This window comes from Elgaria multicarinata, chromosome 14, assembly GCF_023053635.1.
Source record: "Elgaria multicarinata webbii isolate HBS135686 ecotype San Diego chromosome 14, rElgMul1.1.pri, whole genome shotgun sequence".
NCBI classification, from domain to species: Eukaryota; Metazoa; Chordata; class Lepidosauria; order Squamata; family Anguidae; genus Elgaria; species Elgaria multicarinata.
Window position 1 is genome coordinate 16543300 of NC_086184.1, and position 24549 is coordinate 16567848.

The following is a 24549-nucleotide window of genomic DNA, read 5'->3' on the forward strand; positions in this document are numbered from 1 at the left end:
TTCCTGGATCCGTTGCTCCAAATGACAGCCCAGATAGATGCGACGGCCAGGAGTGCCTACTATCAGCTTCGGCCGATACACCAGCTGCACCCCTTCTTAAGAGTCAGAAGACCTAAAAACAGTAGTGCACGCGCTGGTAACCTCAATGCTTGACTTCTGCAATGCGCTCTACATAGGACTACCATTGTACCTAGTTCGGAAACTTCAACTAGTTCAAAATATGGCAGCCAGGTTGGTCACCGGTACATCTAGGGGTGAGCATATTACCCCAACATTAAAATCACTCCACTGGCTGCCAATTAGTTTCCGCGCAAAGTACAAAGTGTTGGTCATTACCTTTAAAGCCCTAAATGGTTTGGGTCCAGGTTACCTGCGGGATCGCCTTCTTCCATATAGTCCGCCCCGCACACTCAGGTCCTCTGGGGTGAACTTACTTCAGTCATCTAAAACTAGGCTGACATCAGTTTCCCAGAGGACCTTTTCTTCTGTCGCCCCCAGATTGTGGAATGGCCTGCCGGAGGAGATTCGTAAAATTAACTCTTTGTGTGATTTTAAGGCAGCTTTAAAGCCTAGCCTTTCCCGGCAGGCCTATCCAGATCAATGTAAAATCAAGAATTTTTAAGATGTATTGATTACTGTTCTAATGTTGTTCCCCGCCTTGATCCAAAGGGAGAGGCGGGTAATAAATAAATAAATAAATATATTATTATTATTATATTAAGGGAATAGTTCAATTTTTTTAAAAAAAAACTTAGTAGTTTAATGTGAACTAAAATATTTGTTTAAGAATTAAGTACTTTGTCTTTAGGGCCTAACACACAGGCAGACAGATTTAGAGAATCTCTCTTTCACAGCATGGTGGGTTTTTTTTGATGATCTGTAAACTGCTACCAGTGTCACAGAAACCAAATCCACACTAGGGCCTTTCCTGAAAACATAAAAACAATTGATTTTCACCTCTACAGCAGCACTAGTCTGGGTTCAGTGGCCATGCTGCAATATCCTGTCCTAGCATAATGCGTGTAGGGGGCAGGGTAGCCTTGTTGCAGGAGGAGAGCTGATTTATCACCTTAAAAAAAAATCAGGGGACAGGCAAAGCTGCTGCTGAAATAATGTTCTTCAGCAAGCACCATTTTAGAAGAGGCATTACCAGCTGCGAGAAAAAGGGGGGCAATGAGTCTCCTTAGGTTGCACCCGCTACTTGCAGTTTTCAATAAGAAATTGCCCTAAAGATATTTTTTTAATCTATTGCCCATTTAATCAGCCCCACCATTAAATTGATCAAAAGGCTTTTAAATTGACTAATGCAAACTGAATCAATCAACTAAATGTTGCAGCACTTATTCTTACATAAAAAAAAAATTAAGCATGGAAATTTGCAGAGTTAGGATAGCCTTCTTATATGATCTGTAGTGCTGAATTTCCACCAGATTGTGTACCATTAACTGCTTTTCTTGTCAGCACTGGGTCAGTCCTAACACGTTATCTTCTCTGCTTTTTTACCTTTTATTCTTATTTTAGTCAATCTATGCATTCAGAAAAACACACAAGATACAGCCCTCCAGAGTAAAAGTATAGCACTTCAGAATGCAGGTGGAGGGTTCATATATTTGAACACGCCCCCCTATAAAAATCTCTGCACATAGAATACTAATCTGTCTGAGAGGAGAAGCTAGAACCCTTTCCCCTCTCATGTTAGCTATCCACGTGTAGAGAAGCATTCCATCATGCATTCCTCCACCTGCACTTTGAAGTGGTAAAGACCCAGGAGGGCTGAGTCACAATCTTTTTCTGAACATGTCGCTCACCCTTTAGCCTGCAATCCTGAACTTTATCTCCAAGCGTTCTTATTTATTTCAGTGGGACTAATGCATAGTGAAGGATTTCAGAATTGTTGGCCCTGCTGCTTTTCTCTGCCTCACCTAAGGCCATTTTCTGCCTCCTTACACAAACACTGAATTTTATTGCGCATTCTTTTTCTTTCCCCTCCAATGCCTTTCTGTCTACTAAATTTTTAATTTCATTTGGTACAGGGCTCTAACCTACTGTGACGATGGACAGTTAAGCTGTTTGCTCCCTCAGATGCAAGGAACACAAATTGACACTACAAAAGGGGAAAGAGGAAATCAATTGGCATTGGCGGTAGAGACTCCTGCCGGTAGATTGCTTTTATGAATCATAGCGCCTGCCTCAACTCATCACTGTGGCATCACAGGTTTCACCGTTTTGTAGAAACTATATTGCAAGGCTTCTTTCAAAAATAGCTTTTACAGCCAAGTAAATCAATGAGGAGATATTTCAGCCGGCCTGGCTGCAGAGTTAATAACTTTCTAGGTTGGATTCCCAGTACGATGCCCAATCCACTCATAAATTCTAGTGACAGAATACCTTGTTACAGTAATCTTCCCAAGAAGATAATATGGAAACTATTTGGTGAAGGAATAGCTCTTGGTGTCTTAAACAAGCATTCACACAAAGAGTTCGTTCAGATATAATGGATTGTACTAAATACAGTTTACACTTCAAACTACAGTTTGTGTTCCAGTTGTACAGATAAAGTACAGTAAGTGCAGCTTCCTTCTTCTCACGCCTGCCTTGAGAGTCCTCAAATACTATCTCAAGCAAAAGTTTCTGGAGGCAGACCAATGCCTCAATCAATGGTTTATTGGTTCAGATGTAATGCCAAACCAGCTTCAAATGATGTTTTTAGACCCTGGTTTAGTGACCACACGCAAATCATGGTTTGCCAAATGGTATTTGCTCAAGCATGACAACAAACTATAGGTTCCAATAACTATAGTTTAGAATCCAAACCATGGTTTGAGCATTTGTTCTGCTGGCTTATCACAAACCATAGTTTGTCAGTTCATATCTGAGAACAAAATATCATCAAGCTTCCTTAATCATGGATCGACCGGAACTGAGCCAGAGAATTTTGAGCTTTACAGCTTTAACTGCTGTATGACACAGAATCAAAATTGCGATAGCTTATGCATGGTATCTGGATATTGACATCTTGAGTATTGTTTGTATATGCAGAACTTAGAGAGGTGTTTATGCTACAAGTTATTAACACACATTCACAAAATGAGCTAGAATTTGTAGAAAATGAGCTATACAATTTTCTAATGATCATTTAGGCATTGGACTGATTAGTGTGATGGATATGTCTGCCAGTTTGCGGTGTCTGAATATCCCAGTTACTTCAGTCAATAAATACAGCTGATATTTTCAGCCAACTATCACAGACTGCTATCTTGCTATATAGCTACTAAAAGGGGGGGAAAACACTTCCTTCCATCATGGTGATAATCTACTGCTTTTTATTTCATGTTTGATTTTAAAACCCTTTTATCACTACATATGCAATAGAAATAGCACCCTCTAACGGCCACAACTATAAGATCTTTTAACTGGTAGCAAGTTGGTCCAAAGTTGTAAAACGTCACGCATTATGTGAGTTGTAAAACATCGTGCATTATGTAAGATAGATGTTATTACTGGGTGGGGCGAGAGAGAGATGTGTTCTCACTGTCAACATTAAGGGACAAATTGGAGCCAGCTAAGGTGAGAAGGAAAACAAGGCGTGATAATAAAACTTTGCAGATGCAATTGCAAGAACTTATGGTTCTTACAATTTGTATTCAGATAGCTAACAGAAACATACACCTGAAACTTACCTGTTGAATTTTGTGCGGAACAGCATACAAAGCCTCCCTGCTGATGTCTTCTTTTTTATCAATAACCTGATAGCTTGGATCTGGCTCTTTTTCAGTGTCTGAAGGATACGTATCCATGTCTTCATCGTCACAACAACTGGCGGATACTTCCAAAGACTGCACAGCACTCCTTTCATCACCATCACTCTTCCAGTTTGGACTGTAAACAGAAAACATATTAATACTAATGCACTGATTTTGCAGTTTAAAGCTATTCACTTGGTGTCTGCGGGCCTGTATTTTGGGAAGCTAGGGGCAACCTAATGGATTTCTAGAATAGACAAGAAATTTAATTTTTACAGATTTTTCTTTCCATTGGCTTTCTATCTATTGCTATATGACAAAAATGTGCATAAAGTGCTACTTCTAGTAAAAAATTAGAATTAGATATTTCCATTAAAGACAGAGGTTTCATCCCAAAGTAATATGAAACCATGATTTCCCACTCATGAACAAGTCTGCATGAGGTTTGAGCTACCGTTTTTGATGCCCTGGAGAGCAAAAGCTTTCACCTCGAAAAGAAAAAGTCTTACATTGACTATAGTTCCACACAAAACCTGGACTTGAGAAACCATGATCTTTTAAAACTATAATTTCAGATCTTGGCTTGTTCCCAAACCACAGTTTCCCAAGTTAGGACATCATGAGGAACTGTGGTAAAATTAAGACTGAAAGCAGACGCTTTCGATCTCTTCCCCCGGCATTTGAAAGAGGAAGGGAAGGAAGCACATGAGGCTGATGCTCATGTAGTCTCACTCACGTTTTCCATTACATCTGAACTGGGCCATAAAGCTGAAATCATACTGTTACTGGAGAAAGGAAGAAGTATTTTACAACTTCCATAACAGTTCTAATTCAAAAGGTATTGACAGAGTGTGTGAAAATGTGCAGTATGCCCTACCCCATTCGCAGCTCAGTGACTGTTGCATATGGCTCAATATAGTTTTCTTGATCCTGCAAGTAGCTGGTATCACTTTCAGAAAAAGACCGTTGACGAGGCTGAGGCATAGCAACAGTCCGACCAGTTAGGGTTGTCACAAGAATAGCTGCTGCCAAGGCAGACCTAGAAAATGCAGAAAAATTAAAAAATGAAACATTTACCATGAATCAAAACTTTTTTTGTGGCGGGGAGACAGTGGGACGCATACCTTTAATAATCAGGAGCTTAAAATGTAAAGTTGTGTTTTGAAATTAGATGAGGACTGAATTAAGGCTCCCATAACATGTCATGATACAATTGGTTAATGCACACAGCAGAGTTTTCCTTTTATCAGAGATGGGGTGGGAAAGAGCCCTGAGTACACTCACTAATTGATTTCGCAGCAGGCTATGCCACTGCTTATGTGGGGCTCCAAATCATTCATGGCTGCACTCCAGTGCATAAACCTCGTTTCATCTGTGCGGGGTTTCCCACTGCCTGCTATGACAAAGAAATGCTCAGCTCACCCAATGAAGAAGGACCATGCCATCATAAATGTTTCTCTGCCACAGAAAGTATGGGAATCCCTTGTATGTCTGGAACTCTGGGCCAGAGGTACTAAGCATTAACAATTTTACCTGTTTACTAAAGGAATATAATGAAATCCTTCCTGTAGATTACGTTTTAATAAGAGACCAGTTCAGGCACAACAATCTTAGTCTATTAAATCATGGTTTAGTAGACCAAGTATTGTGCCCACGCACTCCCTCCTTCCCTTTCCTCTTTCTTTCCCTCTCATGCAATCATGAAAACTTACAGGGTTTGTTATACCACAGGTTCCTGTTAAGATTTGAACAGGGAAATTGTGGTTTAATCTCTGTTTACAAACCAGGATATGAAATTAGGATCAGATGCTGGTTTGCATTTCAATGTTAAGGCACAGTTTCTTGGTTTGGATGTAACTAGAAACAGTGTTTTAACAAACCATGGTTTATTAGACCATGATCATTATATCTGAACCAGGACTGAATAAAAGTTTTATTGGCTTCTATGATATTAGACATATAAATGTGCTTCCTATGTTCCACAATGTTCAATATTGACGTTTGCCATACATGCACGAAGTGCAAGAAGTATACCCACTCATCCCCACCTTTCTTCTTTACGTTGAGGAGACTTAGGCCACAGGTTCCCTATCTCTGGTGTAAACTCACCCTAAGAAATGATGCTATATTGTGAACATGGTTTTGAAAAAGTACAAAAGGGAGATAGCAAAAATAGAATCTGAAAGCAAGTTAATGGAGAAAAATGGAAAAACAGTAATGACTTTAAGAGTGAACATTGTTATTAAGTGGCTTATAAATGTGGCAAATAAAAGTAAGCTAAAAAGAAAGCTTAATAATGTATAATGAGCACCACTTAAGGTGGTATAGCTTGCCTGGTTTAAATTAAATTTATGCAAACTATCCAGTCCAGATATTCCTTATTCCTCTTGCAACTCTGGTGTTCAATGTGATTTTATGTAGGGTTGCAATTCCATTTAATGTATTTTAATTGATCATACTTATTCAATCAATTACATTTGCGTGGAGGTAAAACAATATTTGTAAAATGGAAGCGTATTTTCTTTGTTTTTAGATGATGCACACACACATTCCTCATAGGTGTGAGAGTGTGTGTGGTTGCCTGAATAATCAGGAACACATTTTAGCTGATTGAAAGTGTAATTGATTAATCTAGCCAGTTAATCAATTAAATACTGCAGCCCTAATTTTATATTGTTATTCTTATATATAATATGAATAGCTAAAATACTCAGTTTTATCATGCCTCTTCAATGCTAGCTCAGCAAATCTCTATATTTTCTGACTTAATAGTATATATACAAGAGTAGGATTCAGACAAAACTCCTCACATGTTCATAGAACACATGACAAAGTCACAGGGCTGTGTGGGCTAGCCCTGCTCACACATCTGGGGCTATGTCCTCCCCAAGTGTTCAGTGGAATGCATGAATGAGTGAAAGAGTAAGGGGCATTGTCTGAACCACTCTAAGATAACAAAAACACAGCTGCAGCCTTTATTATATTAGAGAATGATACTCAGGAACTTATACTGGGATCGGTGTAATGTATCAGTCAACCAGCTCTTGGAAGGAATGCTTTTCATATTATAAAAATAGCCTAGCTACATTTGTGAAACAAACTGGATTGTTCTGGTTATTGTTCTTTTCATTCATTGCTCAATCGATTCTTCTAGGCAATTTCAATTGGCAATTTTAAATTAATACAAATTTACTATGTGCCAATGGATAATGGCCTTCCCCTTTCAGGCTGCAGCCCCTATATATTGCTGGCATAATCTGGTTTATGCAATGGCTACAGACAAGACAGAGACATGCATTTCCCCCAAATATTCAGACCTATTTACGGATTATTTTAATTCCATGTAATAACTGGTAACCAAGAGATGAAAAAGGTTAAAACCTACCTGGGCCTTTCTGGAGAAGGGTTTGGACTACGAGGGGGAGGGGTGCGGGGGACAGCAGGTTTAGGAGCTATGGTAGCTGCAGGGATCAGGCCATGAGCTATATGTTTCTAGACAATTTAAAATAAAGTTAGTTGGCAATGACTGAACTAACACAATGGAAAAACACAAAACTGCACATGCACAAGTACTAACAAAATAACACAAAAGGAAAGAACATTTACATGCAGATTAATGTATGAGCAGGCTCAAATGATTCTAATTGCATACATGTTCTTATTAACAGTAATATCTATTGCACTGAAATAACTGATTATACACCACCCTTCTGCATCAAAGAGAGGCTTCCAGTGTTTCGGTTGACACAACATGTGTAATTGGTTGACAACTAGGTATAGTCATTATGAGTGTTGAACTAGGAGGACTGGGGAGCACCAGTTCAAATTCTCACTGAGCCATCAAGCTCATTGGGTGACTTTGGGCTAGTCACCATCTCTCAGTCTAACCTACCTCATAGGGTTGTTGTAAGGGTAAAATGAGAGGAGAATCATGTGCGCTGCTTTGAGCTCCTTGGAGAAAAGGCAGGATATAAAGGAAATAAATAATCCTAAACAACTAACTATACCTGCTAACCTTTCTTGTGTGTGTTGTACGCACACACACAACAAAAATGAAATGTGACTGAAAGAGTAAATCATATTTAGAAGCCGTATATCAATACTGGAACACCAATACTTGCTACGCTAGTCTGCTTTAGCAAAACCAAACAAAAAGTCCTGTGGAACCTTAGAAAGACTAAGGGTGCAATCTTATGCATGTTTAGACAGAAAAAAGTCCTGCAACTCCCAGCATTCCCCAACCAGCATGGGGAACAGATTTACAACGCAATCTTATATGTGCTTATTTGGAAATAAGCCGCAGTTGCACAGGCTTACTCTCAGATCACGTACAGACAGGACTGCAGCAAGAAAGCATTTGTGGACCAGAGCAGCCTGTGTAATATGCCGCAACAGCTATCAGCGCACTTCAATACCGCTATAAAGCACTAGTGTAGATCTAGCCCTGGTCACAGTCTTCCCTGTTATGGTGAAATGCATCGTATTTCTATTTACATTTAATTATAGTAATTGTGTTTAAGTTTGCGTCTATACATGTGAATTACCATATGCAGATTTTATGCAAATCTATCTGCTTTTAGATGATGCATATCCTCTTTTTTGGGGGTGGGGAGATGCATAAATGGCCACCCACCTACCCACCCCAAAAGGGGACACTCCTTCCCCCCGTCCTCCTAACACGGCTTCAGTCCATCTACCCAACGCAGACTGCTTGAGGCATGGATGAGTTCCCCGGTCGCCATAGCAACCAGCGCCACTCTGCCCTGGAGGGGGCTGCCTCGGACCCTTGCCTCGGACCACTCAGGACGAATACTCACAAACTGGCCTCTTCGGCCTCTCCTGAAATAAAACGCCATGAGGGCTGAAGGGCTGAACAGGGAAGTGGGCGGCAGGGAGAGAGAAAGAGGCGCGGAACAGGCCGCAAGGGGACGGAGAGGGGGGGACTACAACCCCCCCACAACTCCCCTAAAGAAAACAGAGACGCTTCTTCCTTCGCAACCACACCGGAACAAGCCGCGAGCCTATTGGCTGCAGCCTCCCTCTTCCTCCAATCGCTGCGCCGCTTACTCGTTTCACCTTCCCCTTAGCAACCAGCAGCCGTTAGTAATAAACCCCGCCCGTTTTTAATTTGTTTGCCAGGGGCGCGGCAAAGGGGGCAGGTGTGGATTGTGATTGGCCAGCAGCTGATGCTCGTCGAGCTCGGGGCGCGGCAAAGGGGGCAGGTGTGGATTGTGATTGGCCAGCGGCTGATGCTCGTCGAGCTCGGGGCGCGGCAAAGGGGGCAGGTGTGGATTGTGATTGGCCAGCGGCTGATGCTCGTCGAGCTCGGGGCGCGGCAAAGGGGGCAGGTGTGGATTGTGATTGGCCAGCGGCTGATGCTCGTCGAGCTCGGGGCGCGGCAAAGGGGGCAGGTGTGGATTGTGATTGGCCAGCGGCTGATGCTCGTCGAGCTCGGGGCGCGCGAGTTTGTGTCTGAACGTGTGGAAGCGAGTCGCAGTCGGGAAGGCGTTGGGTGTGAGGAGAGAGGCGGAGGAAGTGGTAATTCTTAAGGACTGACCAGCGCCTGTCGCCGGGCTCCGGGGCTTTTCTACACGTGTTTTGGTTACACGTATCAAGGGACTAGTTCACACGTGTGTGTGTTTTAAATGAGCGCCCCCTCCCGTTTTGATATTATTGTACAGTGCTTTGAATGCTATGTTAGGAAAATGTTTTACAAATAATATTCACTCGGTTGTCTGTGACATCAGTTTGCAAAAACTGCAGAGTTTTGGGGTGCCCCTTAAAGATTAATAAATAGCATAATGGCATCAACTTCCATGGTCTAGAGTTGACCTCATAGTTTGCCTTCCGTTGGAACCATTTCCAGAAAAAGGCGTGTTAATTTGCAGCAAAATCAAGGAACACTCTTGTGGTTTGAGAAAAAATTTGAGAGCTAGTCTTGATTTGAAGGCTGTACCATTTAAGAAGCCTTCATGGGCTTCGTCATCAAAGCTTGTTCAAGCATTGCACCAGTGAAAGAAATGTACTTGCATTCAAAAATGCACAACTATTCTGGTTTTCTTGAAATATTTTCCTATATAAAATATAGCAGCGTGTTAATTTGCAAATGGAAAATATGGCTAGGAAAAATCCTGTTTGCAGGAATTTTGTTTGCTGACCTGGTTGTGTGTGTGTGTGTGGGGGGGAATGTTTCAGTGTGTCAAGAATAACATAAATTTTCTGTTCCCTTTGCATATTATGACTGATATTACCAAAGTGAAGGAAGTTTATTGATGGCAAATGAAACCACTCCTGTCTGGGCAGGAGCTGTAAATGTTCCTTACGGGCATGTGATCAGCAATGAGAAATGGAAAGGCTCACAGGTTGCTCTGGGGATACAAGGTAAATGTGTCAATGAGAATCAGAACACTTGTGAAAATGCAGAATTTTGCTTCCCAAAAGTATACAAGTGAAATAAGCTGCAAGTTTCATGCTTCAGAGGGCTAATCATTGGCCCTAACTGTTTATAATCAGTGGGGGTGGGTTCTATTATAAATATCTGTGCTCTTCCAAGCCGGTTATAAAACCAAGCTACATTTAGTATTATCCCTGGAACCTTTGTGATACTTTAACAATATTAAGTGGTGTTTAAGATAGTTCTTCTGAGCTCTTCAACCTAAGCTCTTACTCTATACATACCTTCTGTTTGGTTTTACTCAAGATGTAGACATTGACCATGTTTGAATAATCATATCTTATTAACTTTAGTTACCTGTTTTGTCTGAACCCGGAAACTGTGGTTATTGGCTTCAGAACAAGCCAGAATATTAAACCAACTTCAAATCATGGGCTTGTTCTAAAGCCATTAATGATATTTTCCCTGTTTGAATAAAACAGAAAACTACTTGATGTACAACTTCCTGGCTTGTTTGCTGTCTCATGCAAATGGGGCTGCATGCATGTCCACATCTTGGCTTATCAAGTTGAAATATGATTATATTCTGCATTTGGCCATGCAATATTATTTTATTGGAGATGTTTTGATTCTTATTAAGTAATTACAGTACAACGTTTACATTCCATAAAAAAATGTAGGCCAGATTATAATGAAGTAATTTTTATTAAACTTTCTACTGAATTTAGATTGGGTTGTTAGACAGCGTTTCACTTAAACTGATGATAGGTAGCCTACTATAGTTCTTCTGTTAACCATAGGTTTCCTGTTTCTCACATTTCAAGGGAAAGTTAAGCTCATTCTAGAAGATGGCCTGGGAGTTGTGGACTTCCATCTTTCAAATAGATCCTGTGTCCTCTATATTTCCGAAGCAGACCTGGTTGCAGGAAATGGCTTTAGACGACGACTTGTTCGCTTTAGAAATGTAAGTACTATCTGAAGCAAGTGTTTTAAGCCTGGCTTCTCATTTATAGAAGAACTTGCATCAGCAAGAAAGTGGGACTAGTTTTACCACAGTTTAAGGTCAAGGAATTGTTTTCTTATACTCTGTAAGGTGCTGTGCAGACCAGAAAATCACTCTTTCATATAGGTTTTATCTTTATATCTAGTAAATATGATCCTATTTCTATGCCTTAATAGTAGCCTAATTCACAGATGTTTAGCAGGTGAAGCTTTATACTTACCTCCATATCAAAAAAAGCTTCATCTGCTTGATTTCTGCAGAATTAGAGGCCTCTGGGTGGCCACTGTAAGAAACAGGATACTAAACTTGTTTCCTTCTTCTGTCCTGTGTATTATACTACTCTTAGACAAAGGAGCAGGATTAGAATAGAAATGCATATTCTCACGCTGTATTTCTGGCCGTTAGCTGTATGCTGCTATCTCTGGATCTGGTCACTGCCATAACAAGTTGCAGTGTCACTTCAGAAACAACATTAATCGTTTTGTTCCCACTGCTTCTTGTCACTGTTCAAGGCCTGCACTCTTCAAGGAATTGTAATAGTTGAAAAAACCCAGATAAGCGACCAGTATTTCCCAGCAGTGCAGAAATTTGTCGTCCTGGAACTTGGAATGACATTACTTCCGGTGGCCAACCAGGGAGAAGCAGCACAGCTTATCATCCAATTAGTAAGTATCTTCAAGAGCTGTTTATGCTGTTGGATAAGGATTTATCAAGATTTGTGTCTAAAGGCAAATTTGAAGAATCACAGAATCATAGGATAGTAGAGTTGGAAGGGGCCTATAAGGCCATCGAGACCAACCTCCTGCTCATTGCAGGAACAAGAAGAGCATTGTGTTATTTCAGGACACGGACAGCAAATTGGGATGAAATGAATAGGTAAGCATGTTGGCAGCTTTAATGTTCCATTTCCATATCTGTTTGGGTCCCCCTGTTCTTTTTGCTTGCAATGAATGGCTGACACCACCGATGACAAAAAGAATGGAAGCTGGAATAGAGGGCGCGGGGGAGACTAAAAAAATTGTAATTTACTGGCACAAAATATGTTGATGGTCACCAGTTTAAACGACATTAGAAGAGCATTAGAGAAATAAGTTTGAAATAGGTTTCCTAACAGCTATTGGCTATGCTTAATGGAATTTTCATTTCCGGGGGTAGTATATCTTTTGAGTACGAGATGCTAGAAGCAAATTCCAGGATGGTTATTGGCATCGTCCCCAGTTGTAACCACCCAAAGGCATATGGAGAAGGACCACAGCTCAATGGTAGGGTTCATGCGGTGCATGCAAAAGGTCCCAGGCTTACTCTTTGGCATCATCTGTGGGCTAGAAATGACTCCTGTCTGAAACCCTGGAAAGCTACTGCCAGTCAGTGTAGAACAAGAGTGGGGAATCTTTTAGTCCAACAACATCTGGAAGGCCAGACCTTCGCCATTTCTGGTGTAGACATCGCTAAGATAGATGGATCAGTGGACCAACTCAGTATAAGGCAGCATCATTTCTTTATATGGCTGACCATTGATGGAGACAAAATGCTGGACCAGAGGGATCTTTGGTTTGATCCAGTAAAATAACTCTTATTTACAAATGTAAATGTAAATGTAACTGAATGAAACGATTAGGACTCAAAACCGCTAGAGGGCACTCAAACTACACTTGTTTTCTGTTTCAGGTGCATGAGCAAATGAAGGATCAAGCCAGCAATCCCTTCCTTAATAAGAAATGTCCCAAGCTCTTAGAGGTTTCTGTGTTCCAAACAGTTCAACAGATTCCAGGCGTTGGGAAAACAAAAGCTTTGCTTCTCCTGGAGCGGTTTGGAAACCTCCACCAGCTCTGTAACGCATCTGTCCAGGAGCTTGAACAAGTCGTTGGGCGTTCTCTGGCGCAGCAAATCCATACGTTCTTCACACAGACAAAGTAATCTCAGCTTGTTGGCGTCCGATATGAGGGTCTCGGCGGAGTAGCTCACATACGCTTATAGAATGGATGACTTCTTCATAGACTGCTTTTGGACATATCGCTAGATTTCTTTTTGGTAAAACTCTTGTAGAGGTTTTTTTTATTACACTTGATGAACAACATAAACCAAGAGATAATTTTAAGTTCTCCATGTCTTACATCTGCCAGGAGTAAAGACTGCATGGCAACTACTTCATAGGCAGCACTGCTACACCTCTCCCAAGACAATTAGCTGCAGTAATGACTTGCTATATATGTCTTTAAAAAGGATCAGAGCAATTCCTTTAATTTAAAAGTTCCTGTTTTGGATATGCTGCTGAAAGGGTGATTATACATTCTTCTTGAATGCTACTAACAAAGAGTTGCTTAAAGGTACAGCCATATAATCGTGACCTCCTGTCTGCTGCATATGCCTGTTAGGTCTATTTCAGTAGTAACACAGGTGAGTGGGCGTCATTAGGAGCAGACAGCCACCTATTAGAACCAAAGGTGTGTTGTGAATTGACTGTAACGCTATTTCTCTGAACCAAAATAAATGCTAGCTGCTCCAAATTGCGTGGATTTTTAAAAAGCCTTTTCGTTTTCAGGTTGCTGTTTGCAAAAAGCCCTGCATGTAAAGTCCTTTCGAAGTCTTAAGTCTCTCATATTGAGTGGTACCAATGTAGCAAAAATGCCTTCCTTGCACTTCAAAGGTAAGCAGTCAATAAGGGCAGAGGTAGTCCACCTGTCCAGCACGTTTGCTGCAGAACTAGCTTTTCAGAATAACCCTTGGAAGCTTCTGAAATGTACTTTTGTATAGTGAATCCTACTTGTTTAGCTTCTTCTTCGTGCAAGTCACTGCTTTTTAGCTGAAAGTGGAATATTGACCTTTTATGTAGACTTCCTTTAAAAACTGATATGGCCAAGCAAAAAAAACTTTCCTCGTGGGTGACTGCGATTGAAACACACTAATTTCTAGGTCTAGCGTGATACTGTGAGCATTGCACATCTGAGTGCCATAACCTTTCAAATGCAACGAACTAGGTACAGTGCATACCATGGGCAGTGCACGCAAGAAAGCTGCCACGGGGTGATCTCTTTAGAATGATCTTTTCTGAAGTGGTGGCATCAAGGAAACTTCCCCATCCGTGACTACAGTCATCACACGAGAAAATTTCCCAATCTGTGTGGCAAGGCAATGTGCGTGAATGGCTTGTTCCAGGTGCCCCAGGGAGCAATTTAAAGCAACCTCCCCACGGCATCCATAGCATGAGAGCTTGTTCTAAATCTAGGTCATGAACATTGCGGCAAATGTATTTTTGCTCTACGTAGTATTGTTTATCTTTATTGTTCGTAGTCATAGGCCATCACAATTCCAAATAAGCAGGAATAATAAAATGCAGTAAAAATACAGGCCAATTTAAAAGCAACACACAAACAATAATTAAAGTCACATGTTCAAATCACACTTCCCCTCCAGAGCAACAGCAACAAAAGAAAAACAGCCCTTCCTACTTTGCTACCATGCCAGACGGCTATCAACTTTTATCTGAAGTTCTCAGTTTTAAGCCTGGATTTATACCACGCAAAAAAACACAGGCCAGGATCCAAAGAACTTTACAGCTAGTTCTGTGTGTCCCAGGGGGATTTGTATTCTATTTCTCAAACCCCAACCCTCCATGTCACATAGCAAACAGCCCTTGAGATGGTGGGGACTTGGAAAAGCCAATTTATGATTTGGCATTAGCCACAGAGCCTCAAAAAGAGTGGAAGCACTTATTGAGCATGAAATCCTAAACCATATACTTTGGGTGTATGAGAAAATGCCCCAAGTGCTTGGCTACCTTGTTTGAAGGACTAGATGCACGCGAAAAACCTCTTGAGATTTTCCTGATCACAAATTCTACAGCAGGGAGCACTTTAGTTTCTCTGTGCAATAGAAACTAAATCCGCAATCTTGATAACCATTTGCAATCCCTTTCTGCAGAAGCTTCACTGGAATACAGGAAGTAAAACCACAGTGCATCCTTGCCTTGAATAGTTTATCTCTATGGATAATTAGGCGTTCCTTGGTCTGAAGTTTGAAATCATTAAAGTCAGTTGTTGAATTGCCATTCACTTTAATAAGGACAAGCAAGTGATGAGTAACCATAATTAGACTACTGTGGCTGACTGGAATGAGTCATCCAATTAAGATGTTTGCTCTCATTTGGTTTCAATCAGATTTGCCTGAGGGAATCAATTCTCATAGCCGGTGCTATGAAACTGAGGGTGTCAACCCTTTTTTCATAGTTAGCAGTGATTCCGCAAATCCTTATTCATTGCTGTCCCGTCAGCTTTCATATCCACACCTGACCTACCAGCATGCTTCACGTACATCATCTTGTTTCAGGGAAATAACTATATTAGTGCAACTTGAAGATCACTTTTTCGCAAGGTGTCTGGAGGGCTGCCAAGCCAAAATGTGGAGGAGTATCGGGAGTTTAAAAGAGTGTGATTCAGACTTTTTGCCAGGGGTGTTCTGCATAAATTCCAACAGAGTCATGCTTTTGTGGTGCTCAAAGGTTAGGACCTGGTCCTCCAAGGCAAATCCTCCTGCAGCACTCTTATTCACAGGAAGTATGTGTTTATGTATTTGTATATATACACATTCACACACAAACGGAAGTGATACATTTGTCCTGTTAGCACTTGACTGCTTGCAGTCTAGATTTAAAATCATCCCTTTTCCACTGTATCTCAAGCTATGGATTAATCTGCTTCATTCGATTCTGGTTCTTTGAATGGTATTTGTCATTACATGTTCTCACAACTCTGTAAGTTAAATGTTAGCTCTTTGGGGAGTAAGGCTGAAACCCCAACTACATATTTTACCCGATCATCTTCTAACAAGTTGCTTTATTAAATACTACTTTACATCGCTGGCTTTAAGGGGCTTTGATTAAAATAATCTCGAAAGTCCTCTAAAAACTAGACTCACCTTGTCCAAAACAAAAGCCTAAATACATATACTAGTATTTGTGCATATTCATTGCCCCATTATACTTCCTCTTGTCTGTCCCCCTAAAATTTGGATTCAGACTAAGGCCCTTGGGGCAGAAGCCCATTGTGTGCTTCTGTAATGTATTGTATACATTCATAGTGTTTCAGATTTTAAAATAAAACAGTTTACAATTTCTTGGTCCTGTTCATCCTAAGATAAGCAGTTTTCCCAATAATTTAAATGAGACTGTGACAGATATCCTTAAATTTATTCCACCCCATCTATTTTATTCCACCCCATCTTGTACTAGCATTTTTGTTGTTTATTCATTCAGTCGCTTCCGACTCTTCGTGATTTCATGGACCAGCCCACGCCAGAGCTTTCTGTCGGCTGTCGCCACCCCTAGCTCCCCCAAGGTCAAGTGCTTCTAAACCCAATTCTCTGTGGTGTGTTCCAGAGCATTGGAGCTAGACTCTTAGGGCTATGGTTCAAATGTCACTATGCTAGGAACTTATCTAGATGTTCAGAAACACTTTTTACAATCCAGGAAGCTTAGACTTGCACATACAGGAAGGATATTCAGCTAAAATTACTGATATTCTTCTCGTCATGCCTTCTCATGAGTCAACAGAAGGGCAAAACTAAGACAGTCTTGTCTTGTATGCAAGATAACAAAAGTTACCCTCAGGTGAGCACATTTCTCTAGAAAGTTCAGCTATGGTCATTTAAAAAGAGCAAGAAAACATTTCTGAGAAATGCCAGTGTTTGTAGGTAACCAAGGGTCTGTATCTTTACAGTTGTGGAAGTTAAGGACATCGGTCAACAGCAAAATATTTTCTCAACAGTCTTAGCTGATATGACGTGCATATCATAGGGATGTACATAGGGCTACCATTGTACCTAGTTCGGAAACTTCAATTAGTTCAAAATATGGCAACCAGATTCGTCACCAGTACACCTAGGGGTGATCATATTACACCAACATTAAAATCACTCCACTAGCTGCCAATTAGTTTCCCGGGGAAGTATAGTGTTGGTACCTTTAAAGCCCTACATGGTTTGGGTCCAGGTTACCTGTGGGATCGCCTTCTCCCATACAGTCCGCCCCACACACTCAGGTCCTCTGGGAAGAACTTGCTTCTGTCAGCCAAAACTAGGTTGACAACGGTTACCAGAGGACCTTTTTTTCTGTTGCCCCCAGATTGTGGGGGGATTTGTAAACTTAACTCTCTCTCTGCTGGAAGGGATTTGTAAACTTAACTCTCTCTCTGAATTTAACAGCGCTTTAAAGAATAGCCTTTTCCGGCAGGCCTACCCAGATGAATGCGAAACTAAGAATTTTTAAGATGTTAATTTGTTGTACTAATAATGTTCCCCACCTTGATCCAAAGGGAGAGGTGGGTAAGAAATAAAATTATTATTAATAGTATTATACATTGTAGATCTGACAAACTAGTCTTCAGCCTTACTTCCACAATGACAAATGTATTTGTCTTCTAGGTGCCACAGGACTTTGAGTGCTTTAGATGTTGGCAGAATAACCTTTGGAGCAGGAGTGTATATTTTGTCAACATAATGTTGCTAAATCTCCAGAGTTGCAGAAATACATGCTAAGTATTTCTGAATATGTGCCTTTTATAAGTGACTTTAAAAAAACACACCAAAAAACCCATACCTCTTTGTCATCCTCGCAGTGTGAGACAAAGGTGAGTTCCACCATCACCCTTTGATAACTGCAATCTTACCCTCCCGGGCAAGAGAGAATCCGCAGCCCAGCCTCTGCTGAAGTTAAAACACTGCCAGGTTTGTGGTCACCAAGGAAGAAAATGGGGGGTGAGTTATTCCAGTCTGTGTAGACCGGCAATCTGCCCTTTATTACACTTCTTAATTGCATTTCCTTATTTAAATATAAAGCATTATGAAACTAGGGCTGCAGCATTTAACATAAATAGGTGAAGACCTGGTTAATTGGGCAGTTGGTTGTCAAAAAAAAAAAAAAAAAAAAGAATACGAGTACTTATTAATAATGCAGATGGCAAGTTATCTCAGAAGAAGCATTCCGTATTTGAGAGAAGAGGGAATGTCGCTTCTAAGATGATACCTCCTATAACATGTATGCACTAACTTAAATTAGCAATTTGTGGCCTTTTGTACCAAAGCACACTCTGATACTGAGCTACAGCCTTTTCCTGAAGTGTGAATAGAACAATGAAAGAGCCTTCTTGGGCCATCTCTATGTGCTCCTTACCTCACTATTGTTAGAACAGATTTTGCGGTCATGAACTCGGAGTGGTAATTTAACAGATTTACTATGACCAAAATACAAAAAGAAAAAATCTGTATAGCAATCTCGACACTGCTGCTGACTACAATGGGAGTGTAATTTCATATTGTTACAGATCCCCTTATTATCTGGATAAGAGTTCCCAGAGCTAAATTCTAATGATTAAATTGCAATTGGCAGTAAAGCTTTTTGCGACTGCAAGGTAAGCAATTGCTATATTGACATTATTTGATTGCTGAAACTTTATGTAGACAATGTGTTTTCCTTCCCTCTTGCTGAGTCTTCCAACATAAAGTTATATCCATTAGATTTTTCTGCCTTGCATATATTTAAATGCCTTTGTTTATTGTTTCAAGGCCTATGCACTGTTAATTCTTTTAAATGGCAGGCCTGTTCTAATAGATTAAGTAAACCAAGAATATGAGTAATTAAGAGCAAGGGCTGTTAACTGCTAATGAAGTTAACGTCTTATCTGCTAATCTGTCAAAATCTTTATCAGAATGTGTGAAACAGTCACATAGCTTCTTTGGCACACAGCAGATTTGAAAAGATTTTATTTATTTGCAACATTTGTATACCACATCTAGACAGATTCCGGAGCAGTGAACAACAAGAGATCAAATGGACAGAAGTTAAAAAGAATGAAACATATTAAAAGTATCCTTTAAAAAAAAAAAACGGTTTGCCAATAGAATTGAGGTTGGTCAACCAAAGAAAGCTTCCTCGAAAAGAACGGTTTTCAGGAGGCACCGAAAGCAATTCAGTGTTTGCACCTGCCTGACCTCCAGAGGGAGGGAATTCCTGAGGAAGGGAGCCACCACACTGAAGGCTCTTCTCCAGATGGACTCCCTCCAGGCCATAGGTCCATGTGGAACCACCAAGAACATGCCCTCTGATGACCTCAGTGACTCTCTCTCAGGATTCCTGGTCCCAAATTGTTCAGAGCTTTGTACACTAGTACTACAACCATAAACCTAGTCAAGTAGTAGTGAATAATCAGCCAGTGCAGTTACCTCAGCAAAGGTGTTGCATATAACTCCAGCTCCTGGAGCAGCCTTAGTTTTTTATGCAGTTTTGTATTGTATCATTTTAGCTTTATTTAGTGAACTATCCAGAGAACTTCAGCTATTGGGCAGGATAGAAATTTAATAAATCAAATACAGGAATGTGTGTTTGTGTGTTTTAATCTGTCACAGTAACTTTTTGGATTCTCTCATGGCAGTTCTGTCACACAGACATCTGTTTAAAAGATACCATGGTAAAAGTACATTGTGTGCAGACTTCATGACCTCAAAAATTAATCATTTGCAAATGAGTTGGATGCTTGGATTTAAGATAGTTTAGCCCTAAGGAAGTCAATGATACTCTGGGCTGTACAATTCGACTTCGGTGACTGCACTGAGTTCCACCCCCGGATGGCTTATATGGTGGCCATGTGTCCTATTTTACAGAGCACAGTCCTCTATTTGAAAGCATCCCTTATTTAAGGGCTGCCCAATCCAAGTCCAGATTAAAGATAAAGAACCGCAAGAATGGAGAATGAAGTTGCCCCTGGACAACAGATTGAGGCGGCATGCAGGTCACCTCTGTGGTGAAATGCATTCATATTTCTATTTAGTAATTATGTCTACATTTGACTTAGCTTTTGCAAATCTGTGTCCATTTTTGTCCTCTTTCTTGGTGATACGTGACAGCCCTAGACATACATATTCTAAACTCAAGATGGGGAATCTTTTCTGTTTTGAGTGGGGTCAAAATCGGTGGAACCACAGACGAAGTGGGTAAGCCACCCCTTCTCACTCTTGCCCCCAATCGTCCTCCCCATGCATCAGGCTGCCAGGGAAGAGACCCATTGTTCTTGTCTGAGGCCTTTGAAATTAGGCAAATCTGGTTGCCCACACCTAGTCTGAGCTTAACTAGCTTGGGAAGTGCAGTTAGGACAGCAGATCACTTGGTTATCTAGGGCAGTAGTTCTCAAACTTTCTATACCAAGGATACACTGGAAATGGCTGAGGCCCATGTGTCCCAAAATGATGACTAAGGATGGAGGAGCTTGGTATAATCCACTGACAGTGGAGATAAATCTTGCAGTGTGTCAAGCAATGAGGCACTGGGTTATCTGCAGCACTGTGACTCACCTGAAGTTTGGCCGAGTCCTGTCCCACAGCGATAGAAACATTGCTCTAGGGCACACCCTCACCCCCCTCTAGTGAGGTCAGCTACAGCAAAACTCTTATGATAGGCTGCCTTTTGGAAGAACTTAAAGCCAGACTGGAAACCCCACTTCTGTTTTCTTGCCTGTCTGGAGCCAGCAATACTTATTAGGCGTTTTCCAGTATGAAGAAATCAGACCAAGATGAAGACTCTACTGGGAACGTTTGAAACAAACAGATCAGTGAACTAACAGCATCACCATACAGGCCACTTTGGATTTTGGACCTTGATCACTCTTTCCTAGACAAAAAGATAAAGGAGAAGCAAGCTTGTTCTGAGCAGCTCAAGATGTTGACACTGTTGGGGTGATGGTAGTACCATGAGCTATGCAGAAACACGTCTCTTAGGGGGAACCAAAGTATTGGAAATTGGTGGAAGGCGTAAGGCTTCCTTCCTCAGCTTGGTGCCCTCCTGATGTCATGCACTACAACTCTCAGCGTCCCTGACCATGCTGGCTGAGGCTGATGGGATATGGTGTCAAAACACCTGGAGGGCACCAGGTTGGAGAAGGCTGGTGTAAGGATAAATTGACGTTGTATTTGAACGTGTTGTAATCTCCATTGGACCAAAAGCAGAATATAAATTGCAAAGGTAAAATAAAGGGCATTGCTGACAATCCAGCCCTGCTGCTGTTATATAAATGAAAATAATTAGAGGATTCTTTGTGTAACTTTCTACATACATTTTTATTAATCTGCTAGGATTAATTCCACAGCGTCGATTCAGGTATTGCACAACAAAAACCATATCAAGACCCGCTGCTAGTTATGATTTTTTTTTTCACTTTCACAGAAGGGTAGTTCTAAAGCAAGCTGGTTTAAATCTGCATTGCATTCTATACAAACTTCAACAGTCAAGAAGAGTTAGAGTGTCTCATCTTGTTTGTAACTGAGACAGAAAAACCAAAAAGTTGTTCCTCACCAGAAGTTGGCTGCAGGACTCATTTTTTAAATAAATCTTTAAAAATTATATATTTACATCTACCATGTATAAACACAAAAGCCTAAAAAAGAAATACAAGTTAGTACAAAGTTGATCCTCCGGACCTTCCAAAAAAGCCCATACAAAACCCCAACAACTTTCCACTTGAAATATTTCGTAAAGTTTCCTATCAAGGAAGACCATCCTAATTCAACTGCAGTTTCTTTCCCCATGAGTTCAAATGGGAGCTCAGATTTAATCTGCTTAAAATGTTTTGACTATCAAACATTGTAAGATCTACCCTGTAGACAATATTTCAGTCTAACACTACTGTGTTAGCAACCCGCAACTTCAAAAAGGAACAGCAGCAATAAAACTTATGGAGAGAAGGGGAGTATCACATTACCAGTTGGATGAGTATCTAAATTAGCAATGAATTCCTACATTTCTCTTAAAGCGTAGTAGGGAGTAACAGTGTAAGCTCTTTGGAATGGAATCTGAGGCCTGGCAGCCCTACAGAAATCATCAACGGATGGCAGCCTTTTCAAAGAGGTGACTGAACGATACGTATTATTTAAAGTGAAACTTGGCAGGCGCTGGGGAGGTTTGATTTGGGCCAAGCATGGCCGCTCAGGTTCGCTTATCCTTACCATCCGGGTTTCGCTGTAGCACGATGTGACATTTTTAAAGTTTTAATCTGTCACTGCAAATGGCCTTCTTTGACATAGTTATTGTTCAGCTTGGCACATGCACAGAACTGCACTGTTTGCTGTGTAAACGGGATGAAGCTGGATTCTGAAATATTAGGACCGAGTGCTAATCCCCCCCTTTTTAGCAACCGGGCACCTTCCTGAGGGATTATGGGAATTGTAGCCTAACATCTTGAGGGCATCAGTCTGGGGAAGGCTGATAAAGCATCTTTGACCAGTGTCCTCCACTCATTACAGCCCCACAGAAGCTGCTTTTTCTGTGGGGCCCACTTTGCAGTGCTGCTCTTGGAAGGCCTGTAACATGACCAGTGCCAGGTTTGAGAAGGTTTTCAACAGAGCGCACTCCGGGGAGCCTCACTAGTAGGTTGGCATCTAATCAGCACCGAGCAATTCCCATTTTTATTTCTCATATGCCCTCAACAAAGAACCACCATGGAAATGGTGGGAAATTTAACTGACAGCTGTCTGGAGCACTGGTTTTAGATGGAAGCCCAGGAGAAGCACGAGAGATAGGTTCTGCCAGTGCACACAGCCTCCCTCTTCCAGTTTGCTATACACTGGTGCCCAGCTTAGGTGGAGCCAGTAGTATGTGCCTCTAAGCATTACAGCAATTCTGCAAAAGGAACCACCCAAAGAATAGCTCCTCTGGAGCTCTCGTAATTTGTACAGTGCACCCGAGATGATGCAATGTTCTTCAGTGGGAGACTTGTGCAGTTTTGAAAAAAACCCTGCTCTATCCAAACCTTCCAACGGGCAGCTTAACTTGAGTTTGGTGCTGTCCAGGTATGAAAATTTATAACCCTCACCAGGTGATTAACTGAGCTCCGGTTGGACTTCAATGTAACCAACTCCAAAGTAAACAACCAATGAATCACCCCTAATTCGGTGCCATTATGTCAAACCGTTGAGATCCTATTTCTGCAAGGGGACAAGGGACATTCAATCCGCCTTCATCGAAAACTGCTGTTCATCACTGGTAATGGGTTATTGACGCATTTTGAAAATCCTTCATAGTCCTTGCAGCACTATAACACGTATTACGTGCAATAAAACAGCTTTGTCTGTAGTTTTAAAAAAATACAAATATAATTAGGATGGAGCCCCATAAAGAAATTCCAAACGCAACCAGTAGCAATCACGTTCATTTTTGTTTTCTCCAACAACAATAACAACAACAAAAGACTCCCAAATCTCTCCTAAATGAAGATGTTTTGCTTCACCAGCAGGCAAGGTACAGGATCCTCAAAAATTACACCATGTGGGTCAGGTTTGAGTTGGCACTGCCTTATATAACTGGGGCTAGTTCATATAACCAAGGTTACATTTCAGATTTCTGGCACCCATTCAGAAAACATTCCCAGATGAAAGAAGCCTCCTTTTCAAGTCCTAGTACAACGAGCTATCCGTATTCAGGAGCGTGAACGGAGACGCAAGTTTCTTCTTTGCTGGGGAGCTTCCAGTTACGATTGAAGGAAGGCAGAGTGTGCTGGCTGCTTTCTGCCTATTCTTCGTGCCCCAACTCAAAAAGGACAGTTTAGGAGTCACTTTCTTGGCCTTATGTATTTTTTCTTCTTCCATGGCCAGACAGATCAGAGAGTACGTTTTCTGCATTCCCACAGAATAAGTTGCACTTTTGTTATGCTAGAGGAGAAGGAAGGAAAACAGGGGAATAAATAAATAAATCAGTCATCCGTGATGGGTCAACAAAATTTGAAAGCCAACAAAAGGGCACACAGTGTGTGAAACAGTTTCTGAGACAGACTTCACCATTCTTCTGTGTTAATTATATTCCCCATTGGGTACAGGCCAATGTAGACCATTGAGTTTCAAGAAATGCACTTATTATTAGGTCGGTAAAAGGCTCATGGGGGAAACATTTTTTCTAATGAGATTTGTCCAGTGCTGCGAGTTCCTGAAAAAGGCTCTATGCTTAGAGTTAAATCCCCAAAACACATGGTTAGAATGATCACTGGCAGCATCTCTGAAAAATAAATGCTTCTTTAATGGTTTCTGTCATGACACAAGCCTCACACACCAGGCCTTGTCGCACACAAACCCTCCTCAAGCCAAGCGCCACCACTTGAACAAACTGAAGGTAGGGTAAAACACAACCTTTCCCTCATATGAGAGGGTAAAGGCTAGAATCTGAAAAGGTTTTACTGTGTATGAAATAAGCTGAAGGTTATATAGAAGGTGTTCATGATAGTAACTGTAGAGCAGGTGATAAAGCCAAGCAGACACATGGTTTGAGGCAACAAAATAAAATGTTTATTTTTGTTTAACAGATCTTAGTTACTTCAAATTCAAGTTAACCTGCTTAATCTACTAGTTTTAATAATAACAGTAATTTTAAATCTCTTAAA

The 24549-nt window shown here is 41.0% G+C and overlaps 3 protein-coding genes across 4 annotated transcripts in view; 1 reads left to right on the top strand and 2 right to left on the bottom strand.

Moving 5' to 3' along the window:
* The window catches only part of CEP89 (centrosomal protein 89), a 55698-nt gene extending 47065 nt beyond the window's left edge, over positions 1-8633 (bottom strand). The window contains exons 1-4 of one of the 2 annotated variants that reach the window (XM_063141539.1): positions 8561-8633; positions 7129-7235; positions 4621-4782; positions 3681-3879 (exon numbers count right to left, since the gene is read on the bottom strand). In XM_063141539.1, coding sequence (XP_062997609.1) covers positions 3681-3879; positions 4621-4782; positions 7129-7235; positions 8561-8599 — 507 coding nt within the window. In that variant the 5' untranslated portion in view covers positions 8600-8633. The remainder of the gene's footprint in view (positions 1-3680; positions 3880-4620; positions 4783-7128; positions 7236-8560) is intronic. The other variant, XM_063141540.1, reaches the window with a different exon arrangement.
* Positions 8634-8929: 296 nt separating this feature from the next.
* FAAP24 (FA core complex associated protein 24) lies at positions 8930-13066 on the top strand. Its single transcript, XM_063141432.1, has 4 exons — positions 8930-9281; positions 10962-11101; positions 11653-11805; positions 12809-13066. Exons 1-4 carry the CDS (start codon positions 8930-8932, stop codon positions 13055-13057), a joined length of 894 nt encoding a protein of 297 aa, XP_062997502.1. The 3' UTR covers positions 13058-13066.
* Positions 13067-21231: 8165 nt separating this feature from the next.
* The window catches only part of RHPN2 (rhophilin Rho GTPase binding protein 2), a 52083-nt gene continuing 48765 nt past the window's right edge, over positions 21232-24549 (bottom strand). Inside the window, exon 15 of the mRNA XM_063140962.1 lies at positions 21232-23827. Coding sequence (XP_062997032.1) covers positions 23573-23827 — 255 coding nt within the window. The 3' untranslated portion in view covers positions 21232-23572. The remainder of the gene's footprint in view (positions 23828-24549) is intronic.